The sequence below is a fragment of the Coregonus lavaretus genome (genome assembly GCF_964263955.1).
Source record: "Coregonus lavaretus genome assembly, chromosome: 13".
In the NCBI taxonomy this organism is placed as follows: domain Eukaryota; kingdom Metazoa; phylum Chordata; class Actinopteri; order Salmoniformes; family Salmonidae; genus Coregonus; species Coregonus lavaretus.
Genome location: NC_140000.1, coordinates 9742720 through 9766596, shown reverse-complemented (window position 1 = coordinate 9766596; position 23877 = coordinate 9742720). Strand labels below are relative to the sequence as shown.

Genomic DNA, 23877 nt, shown 5'->3' with positions numbered 1-23877 from the left:
GATGTGATGTCAGCTGGTGCATAAGGAAGGCTCCACCAGCTGACTGTCTGGTGTGTGTGTGCGTGTGTGTGCGCGTGCGTTTGTGTAATGTGTGCATGTGCGTGTGACCTGTAGGCAGACTCTCTCTCTGCAGGGTAGGTATAGTGTGTGGCTGCTGACACATCGCTGAAGGGGGGCTGAATAGGCACTATAATCCAATTCTAATAATACAGCCTGAGTGCCCGTGTGTGGGGGATTCACATGAAACCAGTTTTAAAATGTCTGTAGAAAATGGAGTTACAAAACCATGATGCATCTGCTAAAATCAACTATCAATAAGACTAACGTGTAGTTTTTGGCAAAGTGCCTTCTTTTAAATACATTTTACATTTTCACCTGAATTTTGTACATTTTCAGACCAAATTCTCTGTACCAAAATGCATCCGGATTCAAATATCAAGTCATTTTATAAAATTGTACTTTATAAAAACCTAACTTATTTGAATAAAACACATAATATGTTGCTGTAGTTTGTCCATAAATCATAAACATTGTATACTCGTTGAAATTTACATTAAACTATAATATTTATTACGTAAAAACACAGTGTCTGTGGACATGTCTCATTGCAGTAACACAGCTGTATTTATGCTTGGGATATCGCTTTTCAACAGTAAAAGTTCAAAAATGGCTGGAGGATGTCTTTAAGTTAATTTATTCACTTATGTGCCTTCAGAATGTGGTTCTTATTCTCAAATGGATTTAATTGTCATTTTTTGTCAACGATCTACACAAAATACTCTGTATTGTCAAAGTGGAAGAAATATTCTAACATTTGTAAAATAAAATAAAATAAAAACACTAATATACAGTATCTTTATTAGATAAGTATTCAACCCCCTGAGTCAATACATGTTATAATCACTTTTGGCAGCGATTACAGCTGTGAGTCTGGATTGTGCAACATTTGCCCATTATCCTTTTCAAAATTCTTCAAGCTCTGTCAAATTGGTTGTTGACCATTGGTAGACCATAGATTTTCAAGCAGATTTATGTCAAAACTGTAACTTGGCCACTCAGGAACATTCAATGTCTTCTTGGTAAGCAACTCCAGTGTAGATTTGGCCTTGTGTTTTAGGTTATTGTCCTGCTGAAAGGTTAATTAATCTCCCAGTGTCTGTGCTTAGCACCATTCCATTTCTTTTTTATCCTGAAAAACTCCCCAGTCCTTAACGAATACAAGCATAACCATAACATGACACAGCCACCACCATGCTTGAAAATATGGAGCGTTTTGCTCAGTAATGTGTTGTATTGGATTTGTCCCAAACATAACACAGTATTCAGGACAAAAGGTTAATTGCTTTTCCACATTTTTTGCAGTATTACTTTAGTGCCTTGTTGCAAACAGGATGCATATTTTGGAATATTTATATTATGTACAGGCTTCCTTCTTTTCACTCTATCAATTAGGTTAGTATTGTGGAGTAACTGCAATGTTGTTGATCCATCCTCAGTTTTCTCCTATCACAACCATTAAACTCTGTAACTGTTTTAAAGTCACCATTGGCCTCATAGTGAAATCCCTGAGCGGTTTCATTCCACTCTGGCAACTGAGTTAGGAAGGACATCTGTATCTTTGTAGTGACTGGGTGTATTAATACAACATCCAAAGTGTAATTAATAACTTCACCATGCTCAAAGGGATATTCAATGTCTGCTTTTTTATTTTTACCCATCTACCAATAGGTGCCCTTCTTTGGAGGCATTGGAAAACCTCCCTGGTCTTTGTGGTTGAATCTGTGTTTGAAATTCCCTGAGGGGCCTGAGGGTCCTTACAGATAATTGTATGTGTGGGGTACAGAGATGAGGTAGTCATTAAAAAATAATGTTAAATACTATTATTGCACACACAGAGTCCATGCAATTTATTTAACTTGTTAAGCACATTTTTACTCCTGAACTTATTTAGGCTTACCATAACAAAGGGGTTGAATACTTATTGACTCAAGACATTTCAGCTTTTCATTTTTAATGAATTTGTAAAAATTTCGAAAAACATAATTCCACTTTGACATTATGGGGTATTGTGTGTAGGCCAGTCACACAAAAATCGATATTTAATCCATTTAAAATTCAGGCTGTAACACAACAAAATCTGGAAAAAGTCAAGGGGTGTGAATACTTTCTGAAGGTACTGTATATGCTGAACAAAAATATCAATGCAACATGCAACAATTTCAAAGATTTTACGGAGTTACAGTTCATATAAGGAAATCAGTCAATTTAAATAAATTCATTAGGCCCTAATCTATGGATTTCACATGACTGGGATTACAAATATGCATATGTTGGTCACAGATACCTTAAGAAAAAGGTAGGGGCATGGATCAGAAAACCAGTCAGTATCTGGTGTGACCACCATTTGCCTCATGCAGTGTGACACATCTCCGCATAGAGTTGATCAGGCTGTTGATTGTGGCCTGTGGAATGTTGTCTCACTCCTCTTCAATGGCTGTGCAAAGTTGCTGGATATTGGCGGGAACTGGAACATGCTGTCGTACACGTCGATCCAGAGCATCCCAAACATGCTCAATGGGTGACGTGTCTGGCTAGTATTTTGGCCAAGGAAGAACTGGGACATTTTCAGCTTTCAGGAATTGTGTACAGATCCTTGCGACATGGGGCCGTTCATTATCATGCTGAAACATGAGGTGATGGCGGCAGATGAATGGCACTACAATGGGCCTCAGGATCTCGTCACGGTATCTCTGTGCATTCAAATTGCCATCGATAAAATGCAATTGTGTTCATTGTCTGTAGCTTATACCTGCCCATACCATACAGTGAGGGAAAAAAGTATTTGATCCCCTGCTGATTTTGTACGTTTGCCCACTGACAAAGACATGATCAGTCTATACTTTTAATGGTAGGTTTATTTGAACAGTGAGAGACAGAATAACAACAAAAAAAATCCAGAAAAACGCATGTCAAAAATGTTATCAATTGATTTGCATTTTAATGAGTGAAATAAGTATTTGACCCCTCTGCAAAACATGACTTAGTACTTGGTGGCAAAACCCTTGTTGGCAATCACAGAGGTCAGACGTTTCTTGTAGTTGGCCACCAGGTTTGCACACATCTCAGGAGGGATTTTGTTCCACTCCTCTTTGCAGATCTTCTCCAAGTCATTAAGGTTTTGAGGCTGACGTTTGGCAACTCGAACCTTCAGCTCCCTCCACAGATTTTCTATGGGATTAAGGTTGTGTGTTTTGGGTCATTGTCATGCTGGAATACCCATCACGACCCATTTTCAATGCCCTGGCTGAGGGAAGGAGGTTCTCGTCCATCGTCCCATCGTCCATCGTCCCTTTGATGCGGTGAAGTTGTCCTGTCCCCTTTACCAGAAAAACACCCCCAAAGCATAATGTTTCCACCTCCATGTTTGATGGTGGGGATGGTGTTCTTGGTCATAGGCAGCATTCCTCCTCCTCCAAACACGGCGAGTTGAGTTGATGCCAAAGAGCTTGATTTTGGTCTCATCTGACCACAACACTTTCACCCAGTTCTCCTCTGAATCATTCAGATGATCATTGGCAAACTTCAGACGGGCCTGTATATGTGCTTTCTTGAGCAGGGGGACCTTGCGGGCGCTGCAGGATTTTAGTCCTTCATGGCGTTGTGTGTTACCAATTGTTTTCTTGGTGACTATGGTCCCGGCTGCCTTGAGATCATTGACAAGATCCTCTCGTGTAGTTCTGGGCTGATTCCTCACCGTTCTCATGATCAATGCAACTCCACGAGGTGAGATCTTGCATGGAGCCCCAGGCCGAGGGAGATTGACAGTTATTTTGTGTTTCTTCCATTTGCGAATAATCGCACCAACTGTTGTCACCTTCTAACCAAGCTGCTTGGCGATGGTCTTGTAGCCCATTCCAGCCTTGTGTAGGTCTACAATCTTGTCCCTGACATCCTTGGAGAGCTCTTTGGTCTTGGTCAAGGTGGAGAGTTTGGAATCTGATTGATTGATTGCTTCTATGGACAGGTGTCTTTTATACAGGTAACAAGCTGAGATTAGGAGCACTCCCTTTAAGAGTGTGCTCCTAATCTCAGCTCGTTACCTGTATAAAAGACACCTGGGAGCCAGAAATCTTTCTGATTGAGAGGGGGTCAAATACTTATTTCCCTCATTAAAATGCAAATCAATTTATAACATTTTTGACATGCGTTTTTCTGGATTTTTTTGTTGTTATTCTGTCTCTCACTGTTCAAATAAACCTACCATTAACATTATAGACTGATCATTTCTTTGTCAGTGGGCAAACGTACAAAATCAGCAGGGGATCAAATACTTTTTTCCCTCACTGTAACCCCACCGCTACCATGGGGAAATCTGTTCACAATGTTGACATCAGCAAACGACGCCATACAGGTGGTTTGCAGTTGTGAGGCCAGTTGGACGTACTGCCAAATTCTCTAAAATGACGTTGGAGGCGGCTTATTGTAGAGAAATTAACATTCAGTTCTCTGGCAACAGCTCTGGTGGACATTCCTGCAGTCAGCATGCCAATGCCAATTGCACGCTCCCTCAAAAGTTGAGACATCTGTGGCATTGTGTTGTGTGACAAAACTGCACATTTTAGAGTGGCCTTTTATTGTCCCCAGCACAAGGTGCACCTGTGTTATGATCATGCTGTTTCATCAGCTTCTTGATATGCTATACCAGTCAGGTGGATGGATTATCTTGGCAAAGGAGAAATGCTCACTAACAGGAATCTAAACAAATTCGTGCACAAAATTTGAGAGAAATAAGCTTTTTGTGCATATGAAATATTTCTGGGATCTTTTATTTCAGCTCATGGAACATGGGACCAACACTTTACATGTTGCGTTTATATTTTTGTTCAGTGTAGTACTCTAAATCCCCCAATTAATGTTGTTAAATTCAAAAGAATACTAAATAAAAATAGCTGACACCATGTGCTGGTAACTTTATTTATTTACTAGGACCACTCCTTAAACCTATTGTATAAACTTTTTGTACAAAAAAAACAGTTATTTAATTAAGTAAGGTATAAATGTATACTTTTGCAATTTTGGCTTAATCTGTTGTTCTTTATCCAAATATGTGTACATAAATACAATATAAAAAGGTTATGTGTTACAGTAATGAGAAATTACTAAATAAATTGTAATTACATTTAAAATATTTATATTGTCAGTGTTATGTTTAACTCAGGTATTTTCATTAGGGGAGCAGTGTAAAAAAATATTAGAAATGGATTTGTTTATTACTTTTTTGGTCTGTTGCAGTAATGATACTTTTTGTGTTGGTAGTTGTGGAAATTGTGGTAATATGCATAATATCTAATAGAAAAAACATAGATAAGTACAGATCCTAATCTCAGTGATCCAAGAGAAAATGTCATAAAAAATTACACTTGAGAATTATTGGGTCAAATGACCAGTGTGTGTGTGGGTCCGTTCACTGTGAGCAACACTGCTATTGTCTATATCATTACCACTAACAACTGATAAAAGAAAGAGCTATCTCAATGACAGGCAATATATTACAGAGCACTGTGCTTTACATTTGCTTTGAAGAATCAATTGGGTATACTAACTGATTTTGAGGGGGAACAAATAAAGTGGGACTTGAACCAGCAACCCTTCGGTAGAGTGAAGGCACTACCACCTGTGCCATTAAGCTCCAGACAGACCACACCTTTCCCCACTTATCACCCGATCATACAGGCCTTTATTCGTTGAATCAGATGAATCAGGTTAGTGTAGGGCTGGAGAAAAACCCTGCACCCGCTGTGGGTTGGTGACCACTGCTTAGTTCTTAGCCCAGGCTGTCAGTCATGGTAACCTTTGCTGGGTCCTACAGGTGGTGGGTTTAATGCTATAAGTCATGGTAACCCATGCAGGGTCCTACAGGTGGTGGGTTTAATGCTATAAGTCATGGTAACCCATGCAGGGTCCTACAGGTGGTGGGTTTAATGTTATAAGTCATGGTAACCTTTGCTGGGTCCTACAGGTGGTGGGTTTAATGCTATAAGTCATGGTAACCCATGCAGGGTCCTACAGTTGGTGGGTTTAATGCTATAAGTCATGGTAACCCATGCAGGGTCCTACAGGTGGTGGGTTTAATGACTAAGCTAGAGTAATGAAGCATGGCGTACCCTCTCATGACAGGTGCATGTACCATTGGAGGGTGGGGCAGGGGGAATAAATTTTTTCAGGAACAGGCCATCCATCCGCATCTCTGTGTGTGTGTGTGACAGACTGGCTTTTATGCTTTTACCCGTTTATCCTATCGCCCGCAGCCTCCCCATACTCTCTCTCTGTACCATCTGGAGCTCTGGTGCTCAGCTGTTTCCCGGCCCAACTCTCTCACACACTGGCCCCGCTAGAAGTTCAGCTTGCCTCCCACCATATCAACTAGCCTCACCGCAGCTGTCACCACCAGCACCAGCCAACCAGCACAGAGACCCCTCGTTCCTATCCAGCTCTGCATTGTTCGTTTGCAGCGGGGCCTCTGAAATGTCAGCGAGGTTGTCAGGTCGCCGTCGGAGTCCGAGCTGACGGGAAGCCGCTGCAGATCTGTGGTCGTTGATTTGGCACGGCCGCCCTGCTCTGTCGCTCCTCTTCTTTTCCTCCTCTCTTCCTCCTCTCCTCTTCATCCCCTTTGCTGCCTCTCCCTCTCTCTCTCCAGAGTGGCTGGGTCTTGGCCGCAGGGGGATATCTATCTAGAAACTCAAATTACGTAAAGAAACACAAATGTCACAACTAAAAAGCAGCTGTCCTAAAGACAATTACACTCTTCTATGATATTTACATCGACCAAGTGTTTAAACTTCACCAACGTGACTAGATCATCACATTTTAAAATGTTCAGAAGAGAGTTCCAGGACCACGGAGCTGAGTTACCAAAACTATTTCTAACATGACCTGTTCTAATTGCTGGTACTGTTAAAAGCAAATGAGAATGGGACCGTAATTGATATTTATTTACTGACCTGATTAAAAAATAACAGAGATAAAGTGGCATTTTACCCAGTATGGCCTTATAAATCAGTGTATACCAGTGTTTAAGACTATGCAAGGTCAATGACGACCAGCCAACGGCGCTGTAGAGATCACAATGATGTGTTAGACGTTTTTGATTGGTTATGAACCTGAGGGCCACATGATATACTGAATCAAGTGCTCTCAGGGTAGTGGTTGAGGCCTGCATATACAGTGGCTTGCGAAAGTATTCACCCCCCTTGGCATTTTTCCTATTTTGTGCCTTACAACCTGGAATTTAAATGGATTTTTTGGGGGTTTGTATCATTTGATTTACACAACATGCCTACCCCTTTGAAGATGCAAAATACTTTTTATTGTGAAACAAACAAGAAATAAGACAAAAAAACAGAAAACTTGAGCGTTTTTATGTTCTCGGGGTGATGAGAGGTGTTTGCGCCAGACATAGCGTTTTCCTTGATGACCAAAAACACCAAATGTGTTTGCTTATTTATTTCTTTAAGCAATGGCTTTTTTCTGGCCACTCTTCCATAAAGCCCAGCTCTGTGGAGTGTACAGCTTAAAGTGGTCCTATGGACAGATACTCCAATCGCCGCTGTGGAGCTTTGCAGCTCCTTCAGGGTTATCTTTGGTCTCTTTGTTGCCTCTCTGATTAATGCCCTCCTTGCCTTGTCCATGAGTTTTGGTGGGCGGCCCTCTCTTGGCAGGTTTGTTGTGGTGCCATATTCTTTCCATTTTTTAATAATGATTTAACGGTTCTCTGTGGGATGTTCAAAGTTTGGGATATTTTTTTATAACCCAACCCTGATCTGTTCTCCACAACTTTGTCCCTGACCTGTTTGGAGAGCTCCTTGGTCTTCATGGTGTCGCTTGCTTGGTGGTGCCCCTTGCTTAGTGGTGTTGCAGACTCTGGGACCTTTCAGAACAGGTGTATATGTACTGAGATCATGTGACAGATCATGTGACACTTAGATTGCACACAGAACGTAATTGGTTGCACCAGATCTTATTTAGGGGCTTCATAGCAAAGGGGGTGAATACATATGCACGCACCACTTTTCCGTTATTTATTTTTTAGAATAAGTTATTGTTTTCATTTCACTTCACCAATTTGGACTATTTTGTGTATGTCCATTACATGAAATCCAAATAAAAATCCATTTAAATTACAGGTTGTAATGCAACAAAATAGGAAAAACGCCAAGGGGGGTGAATACTTTTGCTCGGCACTGTAAACAGTACCTGTCAAAAGTTTGGAAACACATATTCATTCAATGGGTTTTTCTTTATTTTTACTATTTTCTACATTGTAGAATAATAGTGAAGACATCAAAACTATGAAATGCATTCCAGGTGACTACCTCATGAAGCTGGTTGAGAGAATGCCAAGAGTGTGCAAAGCTGTCATCAAGGCAAAGGGTGGCTACTTTGAAGAATCTCAAATGTAAAATATATTTTGATTTGTTTAACAGTTTTTTGGTTACTACATGATTCCATATGTGTTATTTCATAGTTTTGATGTCTTCACTATTATTATATAATGTGGAAAATAGTAAAAATAAAGAAAAACCCTTGAATGAGTAGGGGTGTCCAAACTTTTGACTGGTACTCTATAACATCATTAAAATCTAAAACCGCCAGTAATGTAGATCGTACCAGCTCCTTCCTGGCCTCCAGTGAAAGACAAGCCTTATGCCGGTAATAAAAACCTATTCTCAGCTTGAGCTTCCTTATCAAGTTCTCCACATGAACAGTGAAGCGCAGCTTATCATCCACCCACACTCCCAAATATTTGACTTGCTCTATAGTATGTCCATCTAATGTAGCAATGACATGATTAGTAACATGCCTGGCATTTGAAAATACCTGTCATGACTTACCTGCCACCTCTCCTTGTTCGGGCATGCTTCTGCGTTCGTCGTCACCGGCCTTCTAGCCACTGCCGCTCCTCATCTCATTTTTCCATTTGTTTTGTCTTGTTTATTACACACACCTGGTTCATATCCCCTCATCAGTACCTGTATAAGTGTTCCCTCTGCCCCCTTGTCTTTGTGTGTGATTGTTTCAGTGGAACTCCTTGTATTTTGTATCGCCAGGATATTTTCCTGTGTGCCTTGTGTTTTCCAGTGCGCCTGTTTTGCGCACTGGAGTGTTTTGACGCGTTACTGCGTAACTCTGTGGTTGCGGAATAAAGCCTGTCATTCTGTGATTTACCCTCCTGCGCCTGACTCCTTCAACATCACCTCATCACAGAATCACACACCCAAGACATGGAGTCAGCAGGAGAGGAGCACATGCCCGGAGTCGTGGCACAGGTCCGGGAGCATTCGACGATGCTAGCCAGTTTGGGAGAAGCGATGGATCGGATTCTCAAGGTTGTCCAACGCCTGGAGAGGAGAGGACCCGATCTTTCGGGACCAGCTGAGTTATACCTCTCGAGCATCAGCCCGGCTCCATCGGAGCGGGAGAAGGTGTCCGCCCTCGTCTCCTGCCTCTCGGGGGAAAGCCCTGGAGTGGGACAACGCGGTCTGAGGCAGGGGACGAGGACCGCCCTGGAGTTTCGTACTCTAGCGGCTGGGTCCGGGTGGAACGAGCGGGCGCTCATCGACCACTTCCGGTATCATCTACAGGACGTCCGAAGGGAGCTAGCCTGCCGGGACCCTCCGTTGTACTTCATTCAACTGGTGGACATGGCCATCCGGTTGGACAATCTAATGGCTGCTAGAGGACGTCCACCCCCTCCCAACCCGGATCCCGAGATGATGGGTTCGTTAGGGAAGTTACAGCACCAGTCACTATGGTTACGCATGAGACCCATAGAGAGCAAGTCACCTTTTTTATTATTGAGTCTCCTGATTTCCCTGTTGTGTTAGGTCTTCCCTGGTTAGCACTACACAACCCCACTTTTTCATGGCCGCAGAGGGTTCTCACGGGGTGGTCGCGAGAGGGTCAGGGTAGGTGTCTAGGTGATTCCGTATGTGCAACCACGGTGGAAAGTCCAGACACTACCTCCACCGTGTGCATTCCCCCCGAATACCTCGATTTGGCGCACGCGTTTTCCAAAACGCAGGCGACCAAATTACCACCTCATCGGGCGGGGGATTGCACAATAAACCTCCGGGTAGACGCTGTGCCTCCCAGGAGTCATGTGTATCCCCTGTCGCAGGCATAAATGGAGGCGATGGAGACATACGTCTCCGAGTCCCTGCGCCAGGGGTTCATACGTCCCTCCACTTCGCCCGCCTCCTCGAGTTTCTTTTTTGTGAAGAAGAAAGACGGAGGTCTGCACCCGTGCATTGATTACCGAGCACTGAACAAGGGGACAATACGTTATAGTTATCCTCTACCCCTCATTCCATCTGTGATTGAGTCAATGCATGGGGCGTGCTTCTTCACAAAATTTGATCTCTGGAGTGCGTACAACCTGGTGCGTGTCCGAGAGGGGGACAAGTGGAAGACAGCATTCAGCATTCAGCACAACCACGGGGCATTACGAATACCTGGTGATGCCTTACGTTTTGATGAATGCTCCATCTGTCTTCCAGTCCTTTGTGAATGAGGTGTCTCGGGACATGCTGGGTCACGGTGTAGTGGTCTACATCAATTACATTCTGGTGTATTGCGCTACGCGCGCCGAGCATGTGTCCCTGGTTTGCAAAGGGCTGCCAAGGCAGAAAAGTGTCTGTTTTTCCAACAGTCCGTCTCCTTCCTCAGATACCGCATTACCACCTCAGGTGTGGAGATGGAGGGAGATTGCATTTCAGCCGTGCGTGATTGGCTGACTCCAACCACGGTTAAGGAGGTGCAGCGCTTTATTGGATTTGCCAAATACTATCAGAGGTTTATCCGGGGCTTTGGCAAGGTCGCAGCTCCCATCACATCTCTGTTGAAGGGTGGGCCGTCCCGGCTCCGCTGGTCTTCTGAGGCTGACAGGGTCTTCAGTAACCTGAGGGTTCTGTTCACCTCATGGGTACTGGCCCATCCCGATCCATCATTACCGTTCATAGTGGAGGTGGATGCGTCCGAGGCAGGGATAGGCACTGTCCTATCTCAACGCTCAGGCATGCCACCCAAGCGCCACCCCTGTGCCTTCTTCTCCAAGAAGCTCAGCCCGGCGGAGCAGAACTACAACATTGGTGATCGGGAGCTGTTGGCTGTTGTCCGAGGCACTGGCTCGAGGGTGCAAAACACCCTTTCCTCGTCTGGATGGACCACCGTAACCTGGAGTACAGCCGGGCAGTGAGGAGGCTGAACCCTCGCCAGGCCAGGTGGGCCCTATTCTTCACCCGGTTTGATTTGACACTATCTTACATCCCGGGTACGAAGAATGTGAAGGCAGACGCACTGTCACGGCTGTACGACACAGAGGAGAGGCCCATAGACAACACCCCCTTACTCCCGCCTCCTGCATTGTGGTGCCAGTAGTATGGGCAATGGACGCGAACATAGAGCGTGCGTTACGCACAGAGCCATCTCCACCTCAGTGTCCAGCTGGGCTGCAGTACGTGCCTTCTCTTGTCCGTGACCGTCTGATCTATTGGGCACACACATCCCCCTTCTCTGGTCTCCCAGGTATCGGTCGTACAGTGCGCTGCCTGACTGGAAAGTAATGGTGGCCTACCTTGGCTAAGGACGTGAGGGTGTATGTCTCCTCCTGCTCGGTGTGCGCCCAGAGTAAGGCACCTAGGCACCTCCCAGCGGGTAAGTTACAGCCCTTACCAGTTCCACAACGGCCATGGTCCCACCTGTGTATTGACTTTCTCACTGATCTTCCCCTCTCTCAGGGTAACACCACCATCCTGGTCATTGTGGACCACTTTTCAAAAGCCTGCCACCTCATTCCTCTGCCCGGTCTCCCCACGGCCCTGCAGACTGTGGAGGCCCTTTTTACTCACGTCTTCCGGCACTAAGGGGTGCCAGAGGACATAGTGTCTGACCGGGGTCCCCAGTTTACATCCAGGGTCTGGAAGGCATTCATGGAACGTCTGGGGGTCTCGGTCAGCCTGACCTCTGGGTTTCATCCCGAGAGTAATGGGCAGGTGGAACGGGTGAATCAGGAGGTGGGTAGGTTCCTGCGGTCCGACTGCCAGGACCAGCCGGGGGAGTGGTCGGTGTTCTTGCCATGGGCAGAATATGCCCAGAACTCTCTCCGCCACTCCTCCGCTCCAGGAGTCTGAGGTGCGGGAGGTTCCTCCGTCCCCTCTGGACATCGAGGGGGCCCCGGCGTACTCTGTCCGTTCTATCCTGGATTCGAGGCGACGGGTGGGGGGCCTTCAGTACCTCGTGGGACGGGTACGGTCCGGAGGAGCAGTGCTGGGTTCCGGTGAGGGATATCCTCGATCCCTCCCTATTGCGGAAGCTGGGGCTGGGGTAGAGAGCTGGAGCTGCGGCTGGGGTAGAGTGCTGGGTTGGGGATGGGGAGAGCGCTGGGTATGGGGGAGAGAGCTGAGCTGGGTATGGGGGAGAGCGCTGGGCTGGGTATGGGGGAGAGCGCTGGGCTGGGTATGGGGGAGAGCGCTGAGCTGGGTATGGGGGAGAGCGCTGGGCTGGGTATGGGGGAGAGCGCTGGGCTGGGTATGGGGGAGAGCGCTGAGCTGGGTATGGGGGAGAGAGCTGGGTTGGGGATGGGGAGAGCGCGGGCTGGGTATGGGGGAGAGAGCTGGGCTGGGTATGGGGGAGAGCGCTGGGTATGGGGGAGAGAGCTGAGCTGGGTATGGGGGAGAGAGCTGGGTTGGGGATGGGGAGAGCGCTGGGCTGGGTATGGAGGAGAGAGCTGGGCTGGGTATGGGGGAGAGAGCTGGGCTGGGTATGGGGGAGAGAGCTGGGCTGGAGATGGGGGAGAGGGCTGGGCTGGGTATGGGGGAGAGAGCTGGGCTGGAGATGGGGGAGAGGGCTGGGCTGGGTATGGGGGAGAGAGCTGGGTATGGGGGAGAGAGCTGGGGATGGGGAGGGGGCTGGGCTGGGTATGGGGGAGGGGAGCTGGGCTGGGGGAGAGAGCTGGGCTGGGTATGGGGGAAAGAGCTGGGGATGGGGGAGAGAGCTGGGGATGGGGGAGAGAGCTGGGGATGGAGGAGAGAGCTGGGGGTGGGGGAGAGAGCTGGGCTGGGTATGGGGGAGAGAGCTGGGGATGGGGGAGAGAGTTGGGCTGGGGATGGAGGAGAGAGCTGGGCTGGGGATGGGGGAGAGAGCTGGGGATGGAGGAGAGAGCTGGGGATGGGGGAGAGAGCTGGGCTGGGTATGGGGGAGAGAGCTGGGCTGGGTATGGGGAGAGAGCTGGGGATGGGGGAGAGAGCTGGACTGGGTATGGGGGAGAGAGCTGGGCTGGGGATGGGGGAGAGAGCTGGGGATGGAGGAGAGAGCTGGGGATGGGGGCGAGAGCTGGGCTGGGTATGTGGGAGAGAGCTGGGCTGGGTATGGGGAGAGAGCTGGGTATGGGGGAGAGAACTGGGTATGGAGGAGAGAGCTGGGGATGGGGGAGAGAGCTGGGGATGGGGGAGGGAGCTGGGCTGGGTATGGGGGAGAGAGCTGGGCTGGGTATGGGGGAGAGAGCTGGGGATGGAGGAGAGAGCTGGGGATGGGGAGAGAGCTGGGTATGGGGGAGAGAGCTGGGGATGGGGGAGAGAGCTGGGTATGGGGGAGAGAGCTGGCTCATCGCTCTGCTCTGGTCATGTGCTCCCTTGTTATTGCTTCAGCAGTTGCTCTCCATCAGAAAATATTATGTCTGTTGAGTAGCTGTTGTGTGGGTTTGCTTTCCTTGCATCTTGTAGCTGACTAAAAATAGCTCTAAAATCTAGTTGTTCAAGCGATATTGGCCTGATTTTAAATATATGACCTCTCAGAATAAGACGCTTATCTGATCTGATGTGTGCATGTGTGTGTGATGCCGTATTCATATGGGATGTGTGTTTATGTGTGTGTGTATTAGTACATGTCTATGTGTGTTTGTGTCTTTTAGCCACACAGAGGAAACCTGGGACACGCTCTGTGCCCCATAGAGAGAAAGAGACAGAGAGATCCAGTCTGGCTGGCTGACTAACTGTGTGTCTCACACCTCAGCTGTGTCAGCCCCACAAGGTCAGCCTGGGAGACACTCATACTGGTTGGAGGCCAGGGGGTCAAAGTTCACACTACAGGAAACACTAACAGGGTCATTATGGGGTCAGACAGATCTGTCAGCTTTAATCTCTGAAACTCTTTATTTATCCAGATGGAATAGGTGTAAATGGTGTGGCGGCAAGCAGGTGGAAGCAGGTGCTAACAGCTTCTCAGTCAGCTGAGAGCCTTGTAGAGGAGTCAGGCAGCGCAGACAGACAGGAGGAGGCAACGTGTTGGAATGTCCTCTCCGTAAAGCTGACATTACTCTACCAGTGGGTCAGTGGACATCAAGTAGCTCAGTGTATTAGTGCCTCAGAGAGACAGATAACTGACTGGCTTGATTCAATACTCCAACACAGTCTACTGATACAGATACAGCATTACACACACACACACACACACACACACACACAGACACAGACACAGACACACACACACACACACTGTACACACACAGAGAAGCAAACCCCCCAGAGAGAGAGAAAGGGGGGAGACAAGGCCACAGACTCTGATAAAGAGAGCGAGCGCCCAGAGACCGCTGCTGTATTTAAACTGCATTACCACCACTGTATCACTAATTAAACCTATGTTTTAATTAGGATTTGGACAGCCAGGAAAAGAGGAGGGATAATAAAATGCATTAATCCAACAGAATTCTGGAAATGTACTTCAGGTTCCATCTGTCCCTTTGTCACCCCCTGGAAGGTTACACAGGACCTTCTATGTATGATGTTGTTTATTAACTGTTTATTGACTCTTTATAAACCATTTGTGTGTGTTATTGTATTTGTGGGTGCATGTTGAGTAGCAGTGTCCTGTGGTCCGTCAGTGTAGTGATGCTCTTCTCTCTAACACAGTTAGACAGCAATGATTAGCCTACTGTTTTATGACTGTTTAGTGTTACAGCCAAAGTCACACCTCATCCCCCTGACCACGTTTCTCCCTCTCTCTCTATTGGCAGTGTAAAGGAACTTACATTTACATTGCCAAAACAAATTCTAACAATTTATCTCTCATCTTCTTCTTCCTCTCTCTCCCCCCCCCCCCCCCCCCCCCCTCTCTCTCTCTCTCTCTCTCTCTCTCTCTCTCTTTTAGCGGCAGATGGAGTGCCAGTAAAGGATGGGGAACAGGTAAGCCTGACATTCAGGACTTTAACTATCACTCTTTATTCACACAGCTCAGCCACCCTGTGACTCCCAATGGCTCCAGCAGTGGGGTGCTCACTATTCCACGAATGGGGATCTTGATCCAAGATGGTGACCAACGACTAAATTAGCTCTCTACTACTGAAGCCATGAGTGCTACTGCGTCTGCTTGTAGAGTAACTAGCTAGCGCACATGTTGCTTCCACTACACTCAAAATGGCGGCTGTAGCTGGAAGGAGGACCAACCTATGTGGTTGGCTCGTTGCTGTTGCTATGACGTCTGCTGCTTCTCTGTCACGGCTCAGTGCTGGCTCACTGTAGAGCAGTAGGAGCATCACCCACCTCTACTCCTCTCACTCCATCCCTCACTCCTCTCCTCTCAGATCCTTTCCACTCCACTTCTCCTTTCAAGTCCTCTCTTCTCTCCTCTCCTTCCTTTGAGATACTGTTTCTAAAATGATCTTCAGCACTTCTTGGATGATTTTGTGGCAGGAGAAAGAGAAAGAATTTAAACCTTAGAAAAAAACTATTTATTTATCTTCCCACCGAATGTACTGTACTGTGGATCGATTATGAATTTCTCCTGACAAACTTGCCCTTCAAAAATGTAATAAAAGAGAAGAGAGAAAGAGAGAGAGAGGAGAGAGACAGAGAGAGACAGACAGAGACAGAAAGAGAAGAGAGAGAGAGAGGAGAGAGACAGCGAGAGACAGACAGAGACAGAAAGAGAAGAGAGAGAGAGAGAGAGAGAGGAGAGAGACAGACAGAGACAGACAGAGAAGAGAGAGAGAGCGAGGAGAGAGACAGACAGAGACCGACAGAGAAGAGAGAGAGAGAGAGAGGAGAGAGACAGAGACAGACATACAGAGACAGACAGAGAAGAGAGAGAGGAGAGAGACAGACAGACAGAGACAGAAAGAGAAGAGAGAGAGAGAGAGAGAGAGAGAGGAGAGAGACAGAGAGAGACAGACAGAGACAGAAAGAGAAGAGAGAGAGAGAGGAGAGAGACAGAGAGAGACAGACAGACAGAAAGAGAAGAGAGAGATAGAGGAGAGAGACAGACAGATAGACAGACAGAGACAGACAGAGACAGAGCGTAGCAGATAGAGAGAACATGAGAGCTAGGTTTTCTGGAGACTGAACACATCTCTAAGGAGACATGGCACCCGTAGCGTCCTGCTGGTTCTAAGGCCCTGGCTATGGTATTGTCAGGGACAATCCAGCTGATACAAGACTCAGAGGTGGTGTGACAGACGCTGGTGCTTATCTAGACTGTCACCATCCCCCTTCTGATAGCCTCCTCCTCAGCCCTCTGTCTGTCTGTCTGTCTGTCTGTCTGTCTGTCTGCAGACACAGATCTCACCAGTGAGGACACTGACACCGCTACCATCAGCCAGCTTACATCAGTCACAACACACACACATACACACTCACACACGCATGCATGACGCACGTACACACGCACACACACACGCACGTACACACACACACCCACTGATTGCATGCACGCACTCACACACACACACACACATAAAAACGTGTGCACGCATTCACACATACACACACACATGCGCGACTACACGCTTGCACACAGACACTTCTGTATCAGCCCCTCCCAACTGGCTTGGATAGTGTTCAGTGTTTGGTGTGGCAGACGTAACCAGAGGAGGAAATGAGAGGAGAGAGAGAATCATTGTCATAACATATTCACTCTGCTATACTATGGAACTGATCTGCCTTTTAACCCCTCCCTTCTCTCTGTCGCTCTGGGCTTTGTCTCCTCTCCTCCTCTTTCTGGTCTTTGCCTCCTCTCCTCTCTTTCTGGTCTTTGACTCCTCTCCTCCTCTCTTTCTGGTCTTTGACTCCTCTCCTCCTCTCATTCTGGTCTTTGACTCCTCTCCTCCTCTCTTTCTGGTCTTTGACTCCTCTCCTCCTCTCATTCTGGTCTTTGACTCCTCTCCTCCTCTCTTTCTGGTCTTTGACTCCTCTCCTCCTCTCTTTCTGGTCTGACTCCTCCTCCTCTCTTTCTGGTCTTTGACTCTTCTCCTCCTCTATCTTTCTGGTCTATGACTCTTCTCCTCCTCTATCTTTCTGGTCTTTGACTCTTCTCCTCCTCTATCTTTCTGGGCTTTGACTCTTCTCCTCCTCTATCTTTCTGGTCTTTGACTCTTCTCCTCCTCTATCTTTCTGGTCTATGACTCTTCTCCTCCTCTATCTTTCTGGTCTTTGACTCTTCTCCTCTATCTTTCTGGTCTTTGACTCTTCTCCTTCTCTATCTTTCTGGTCTATGACTCTTCTCCTCCTCTATCTTTCTGGGAAAACCCAATATTTGTCTCTCCGCCTTCTTCTTCCTCTTTCCCTCTCCTATCCTTCTTTCCAATTCTGCATGTTGGTTCTACTACTCTACCCCTGTCACTATCACTTCTCTCCTCCTCCTCTTTGTCTCCTCCCATTTCCTCCATGCACGTGGACGTCTTTCTCTCCTTCTCTCTTGTTCCTCCTCGCTTATTCTTCCCTGCTCCTTCTTTCCCCATCCCTCTCTCCTCCTATTTTTCTCCTTCAGCATGGATGTTCAGAATTTTCATGGGAAGGAATCAATGTAAGTGTTGTGACATCATTCCTTCATCTACCTTTATTTCTCTATCTATTTGTTTTGATTTATTTGATTTAACTCACCTTAGGTAACCTACTACTTCGTCCCCTCACTCCCCCTCCCATCTAACTCTCTCTATACCGTATCGTTAACTCTCTCTCTGTAGTAGAGCACTGTGCACTGTAGTGACCACAACAAACAATCAACCAGTGTGAATGTGCACTATGTTCTTAATGATTGCAGATAAAAAACAACACTTCCCATAATGCACGTCAGCACTGTCAAGCAGGAAGTTGTTCCAACAACGACCATGGGAAATGTCAATTTTTTGTCAAATGATGACATTGTTGCTTTTTGACGCTGTATTAACCCAATATCTACCTAACTTCTCCTCTCACCTCACTCTGAACTCTGTGTGCTTCTCTGGCAAACATCTCTTCCTCCATCTCTCTATCATCCTCTTCCCTCGTACCTCTAGCTGTCTATGGAAGACACCACGTCCATCCTGCCTCGTCTGAAGAGGAACAATTCCAATAACTACGGGATCGGTGCTCTAGCTAAGTCCTCACTGACAGGTGTGTCAGGTGTGTGTCTGTCCTGTAACTGGTAAACTGACCCCATGTTGGCTCCCGCTTGGACAGGCGCTGGAGCCAACATGGCCCCAGAGTGGGTTCCCCTGATTCACTTCCTCTCTCCATAATGATAATCCTCGTCAATGGCTGACCCCCAAGTCATTGATGGAATAACACTTAAACCTAACGACAACCCTATAGAAAAAATACACTACCCACAATACATTGTTATGTGGCTTGTTGAGTTAACAAGAGGTGAATGGGAGGTGTAGTTGTTTGTCTGTTATGTGGTTGTGAAGCAGCGTTGAACTACTCTAGTGTCTGTGTAATGTTTCTACTGTCTCTGAGTGTAGTCTGAGTTTGTGTCTGTGTGTGACAGTGTGTATAACTGTGTAATGTGCATTGTGCACTGCGCAGTGCAGTGCAGTTAGTAGTTTTGTACAGTTGTAATGTGCAGTAAAGTGTATTGGAATGTAGTGAACTGCTAACTCATCAAATATTGACTTGGACACATGAATTACTGAGCAAAGCCATAATGTAAACAGCAGACAGAATACAGACCGTCATGGCGGAACATGATTTCTAAAGTACAGTGTCTTCCGCAGTGTGCTATATGCATCAGCTGAGGATGGCTTAACAGACACTGCAGGGGGAGTGGGGTTTTTGCTTATCCAGCGCAGGCAGCTTAGCAGAGGTGTAAAAGCTATCATATCAACAAGCCAACCTCTCATTACTCACTGCCCTCTGGCCATCTCACCCCAATTAACCCATGATGCACCTCTCCCAGAGCAGACATATCCGTTTCCTCCTCCCTGTCCTCCATCATCCGCCTCGGTTCCACGCGTCATCTCATCTACCTTACCAGCGTCACCTCCCTATTCAGTTAGCCATGAATCTAAAGCATGTTCATTAAGCTGTTCGTTTAACTGCTCATCCAGAGGCCCTTATCAGCACCACCCTAAATAGTGACAGGATAAGACAGGCCTAAGTGTGGAATAATAACATATCTAATCTCTTTCCTTCCCCCTCTCTCTCCAACCTGATGCCTGTCTCCTAACTCCCCCAAACTCCACATTCACCCCTTCTCTAAATCCCTTAATATTCCTCCAACCCTCCCTTAATCCACTTTCACCCTTCTAACCCTCCCCAATACCCACATCAATCCCTACATCCCTCTTCATTTCTCTCCCCCCCCCCCCCCCCCAGGTGTGAATCGCTCCATGAAGGACAAGGTGACCAAGCCTACGTCCATGGCCCAGGGCCGGATGGCACACATGATCGAGTGGCAGAACTGGGACATGTCTGTGGTGGGCCCGGGGGGCGTCTCCGTCCCACGCAAGTCCACGGCAGAGCAGGAGATGGAGAGACGGTTGGAGAGCGACGCCTACAGCGACCTCAGCGACGGGGAGAAGGAGGCTCGCTTCGCCGCAGGTCAGAGGGGGGAGGGGAATTTGTCACTGTGAGAGGTGACAGGAGCAATAGGAGTGGTTGATGCTGATTTATACAACCAGGGGTTTTTTCAGAGGAAACTCTCACAAAATTAAGCCTTTGGGCAAAAGGGTTCTCATGTGTTGAACCCTACATCATAACCAGACTGTTTATAGGTCAGCTAATTGGCATGGCATAACACCAGCCAAATTGGTCAACATTGGCCTAGGCATAGCAGAACCATAGATATTAAATAGGCTGGATATTACATCTTTCTATAAATAGCCATAGGAAAGCACCAGCCAACTGAGCCGTTACAATGACCGTGACTTACCCTCTGAACTCCAGGTATCCTGCAGCAGTTTGCCATCTCCCAGGCAACGCTCATGGCCTGGACCTCCATGGATGGAGAGAGCCTGAGGTCAGGGTCCAACCAGGGCAGTGTGGCCCACCTTAGCGAAGTCAACCAGGAGAGCATCACCAGCCGAGGTAAGGGACTACAAATATGGCCTCTAAACCAGCATGTATCAGCCGAGATAAGGGACTACAAATATGGCCTTTAAACCAGCATGTATCAGCCGAGATAAGAGACTACAAATATGACCTCTAAACAAGCATGTATCTGCCGAGGTAAGGGACTACAAATATGACCTCTAAATGAGCATTAGTCAGTCGAGGTAAGGGACTACCTTGACAAACTACAGTAGCACCAATCAACTAGGGCAAAAAAGTTTAAGGGATAGTTTAAGGAGCTAAATAGGATCCTGCACTGTGGAACCTTGTCTAAAATTTGCAGCCAAACACGTTTTTGCATAGGCTTGAGATCAGGCAAAGCTGGAGTGTAGTGTGTGGGCTGTAATATGCGTCATTTTGCTCAGTAACAAAGGCATCTTATTCCATCTCAGCCTGGAGGGTTAACTCTGTACTCATTTCAGGTTCGCAAACACAGCCTGGGGGAATGCAAGACCAGGGATTTCAAATGTATAAATAGTACACTTGGCCATTATTATTCCACATCACTGTGTTGTCCGTTACAGTGCTCCTGTATTTCTCCTTCTCATGCAAAGAGGCGTTCAGACATGGAGACGTGTTGAAATCATAATGTGGTTTTCTCCCTGTGGTTTGTTATTGTGAGATAACAAATGGCCTCAAGACTGTGTGATGATCATTAGTTTAATCACAACTTCAGTTATTTAATGTCATTATATTGCCTGAAGTCATATAACCGTAGAATGTTAGTGTCAAACGATTTGGATGTCGCTGGATGTATTTTTACACAGTTTTGAGTCATCATTAAAGTGATGTAATGTAAGGTTGCCGGCATGATGCTCGCTGACTCTTTGCACCAACATATCAACTCAGCACACCTTGAAGCGCTTTTGGCAGATCATATATACACCATTCAGCTATCTGAAACTTGTTAGGACAATGTCCCAAAGACGTGTCTACGAATAAGTGTGATTTACCTAATTATTTTGTGTTTGACAGCCTTTTTATATATAACGGCGAGCCATAGCATTGGCAACACACAAACTGATATATTCCCCCATTTATTTTCCTCCTTCGCACAAAATGGCCGCAATACCTCAAAAGTTTTAATGTTGTTATCAGTCAGTGGGGGATATTAGTCGCCTTGTTCATCCGTAAAAAAAAACAGATTGGAATTTGAGATGGCAAAAACTACCACGACTCACCCTTATTCATATCAGCCATGTTATTGGCTGAATGATATGTCATTTTAATGCAGGGCAGACAGACTCCCCAATGGCTATACAGTCATAATGCTGATATATTAGCCTACTCGGTGTAGCTACACTTGGGGTCTGTCTGGGGATTGTTCAAGTAAAGTCATTAGCTCAAGGATACATTTGGGTCTGAGAGGGTTGGAGTGTCCCTCAGGGATATCACATGATTCCTCTCGAGGGTTCCTCTTTCTGAAAAAAGGCTGATGTCAGAATTGTAAATTCTTTAGCAGTTTGATGTGAGGTCCAATGTAGGTCCCATGAGGTCCAATGTAGTGCATCCGTCAAGGACAACCAACCGCTTATCCCACCTCTTCACTCTTCTATTTTCTCATTCTTTTCATCCTCTCAGACCAGATATTGCACCACTCCTCTGCAGACATGTGGCCCAACACCTATGTCGCCCAGGGTCTCTACTGCCTCTCCTCCTCCGACGCCTGGGAGCCAATCAGCAACGAGCCCTCCGGAGTGGCCTCTCCTGCTGCTGGCTCCTATGTGATGCAGCAGGGCGGGACTTCCTGTGATGGGTATGATGGGAACGCGTTGCTGCAGCAGCAACAGCAGCAGCAGTTCAACCTACAGCAGCAGAGTCAGCTCCAGCAGCTGCAGCAGCTGCAACAGATACAGCACTACCAGCAACAGCAGCTCCTGTATCAGCAACAACAGGTGAGGAAAAACAACAGTCTAATATGAGAGGAAAGCAATAACAATCCATTTCCATAGATAGGCAATATTCATTCATGGCGTAGTCAGGCGTCTGACATTTAGATTTTTAATGGGGTTTTCTCCTTTTTCTCTGGGGTATTTTGATCGAGACAAGAATACTGAATTCGGCCTTTGATATGGTAATGTCGTCAGAGATTCAGCACTACATTATTGTATCTCTCTTCTTAGTACAACACAATTACCCTGTCCCTTTCAATCCAACATTATGCTTAAAGGAAGAAACATCCCTTAACCACAGATTTAGGATCATATTTCCAGAGTCTTTACCATTAGGGGGGATAAACAAATATCTGATCCTGTATCAGTGGTTAGAGGGAACCTCTATCTACATACGGCTCCTCATTGTCTCGTCCTTCTCTCCACAGTCTCTGGAGCAAAGGCTGCACAGCGCCAACCACTCGTTGCAAGCCACACCCAACAGCACCATCCACAGCCTGGCCCCTGCCACCCACGCCCCATTGGTGGACCTGTGGGGGGCGGGGCAGACGGAGTCCTATCACGCGGATATTGGAGGGTACAACATAGGCGTGGCAGCGGTGGTGGAGGCGGCTCTGAGTGTTCCGTCTGGGGACGAGGGGGCGGGGACAGAACACTCCCCTCTGCTGGAGCAGCAGGAGGAGGAGGAGCTGAAGGTGAGGTCATATCAGGTCACAGGGTCATCAGGGCCTAGTTTTTCAAAAATTATCTGGAATTTGCCTATCGGATAGGATTGATTAAATGCATAGAAATAAAATGAATAGAATGGGAGTCCCCATTCAAGACAATGATTCGTCCATTCTATTAATTATATTTCTATGCATTTAATCCTATCCGATAGGCGGAATCCAGATAGATGATTTTTTGAAAAACTGGGCCCTGAGTTCATATCAGTGCAGAGAGGTACATCCTTGACGCTTTAATAAATGACAGGGAGACATTTCTATCTGAACTCATGAATAAACCCATGCTTTCTCCTCTCTGTGGTTAGAGAATCATGCAGTATCTGTTATATTCTTAACATTTCTATCTGAATGTTCTGTATGTGTCACCCCCTGACCAAGCCCCCTGCTCTGTCCCCTGAACAGGACGAGGAGGTGACACTGTGCATGGAGCCGGAGTCTGCCACTCTAACCCAGCCCACACAGCGAGACGAAGCCATCGCCTCCGGGGGCAGTAGTCCGGGTCAACGTAGTCCGGGGCGCAGTAGTCCAGGGCGCAGTAGTCCGGGGCAACCACCAGCACAACAAATCACAGAGCGGAAGGCCTCTGATGTCAGCTGTGGAGGCATCCAGATGCTGGAGGAGAAGGATGAGAAGCAGGGGTCTGCTGTTGCTGCCATGGCAACCAACTGATTGACAGATCGTCCTGAGAGACGTGACAGGCGTCAGGAATGACTGATCCTAATAATGAAATATTTATCAATAAATCTGTTCCTTTTCAGGTATCAAACACATTTTTGATGGGATATAAACTCTTGTGACCACTGAAGAGGAGGAATATTTGGAAACTGACTTATACAGTGACAACAGCTGGTCCAACGGATAACCTTTTTTTTGGAAGCCTTACATCCCCGAGAGAAGGAGGAG

General features: G+C 46.8%; 1 protein-coding gene across 1 annotated transcript in view; it reads left to right on the top strand.

The window, feature by feature from the left end:
* The window catches only part of LOC311139351 (uncharacterized protein), a gene marked incomplete at both ends in the record, with an annotated part of 30538 nt that extends 6895 nt beyond the window's left edge, over positions 1-23643 (top strand). Inside the window, 8 exons of the mRNA XM_084174223.1 lie at positions 15202-15236; positions 17815-17850; positions 18323-18428; positions 19623-19847; positions 20193-20333; positions 21939-22252; positions 22678-22944; positions 23353-23643. Of these exons, the coding sequence (XP_084030349.1) occupies positions 15202-15236; positions 17815-17850; positions 18323-18428; positions 19623-19847; positions 20193-20333; positions 21939-22252; positions 22678-22944; positions 23353-23643 (1415 nt within the window). The remainder of the gene's footprint in view (positions 1-15201; positions 15237-17814; positions 17851-18322; positions 18429-19622; positions 19848-20192; positions 20334-21938; positions 22253-22677; positions 22945-23352) is intronic.
* Positions 23644-23877: the final 234 nt, after the last annotated feature.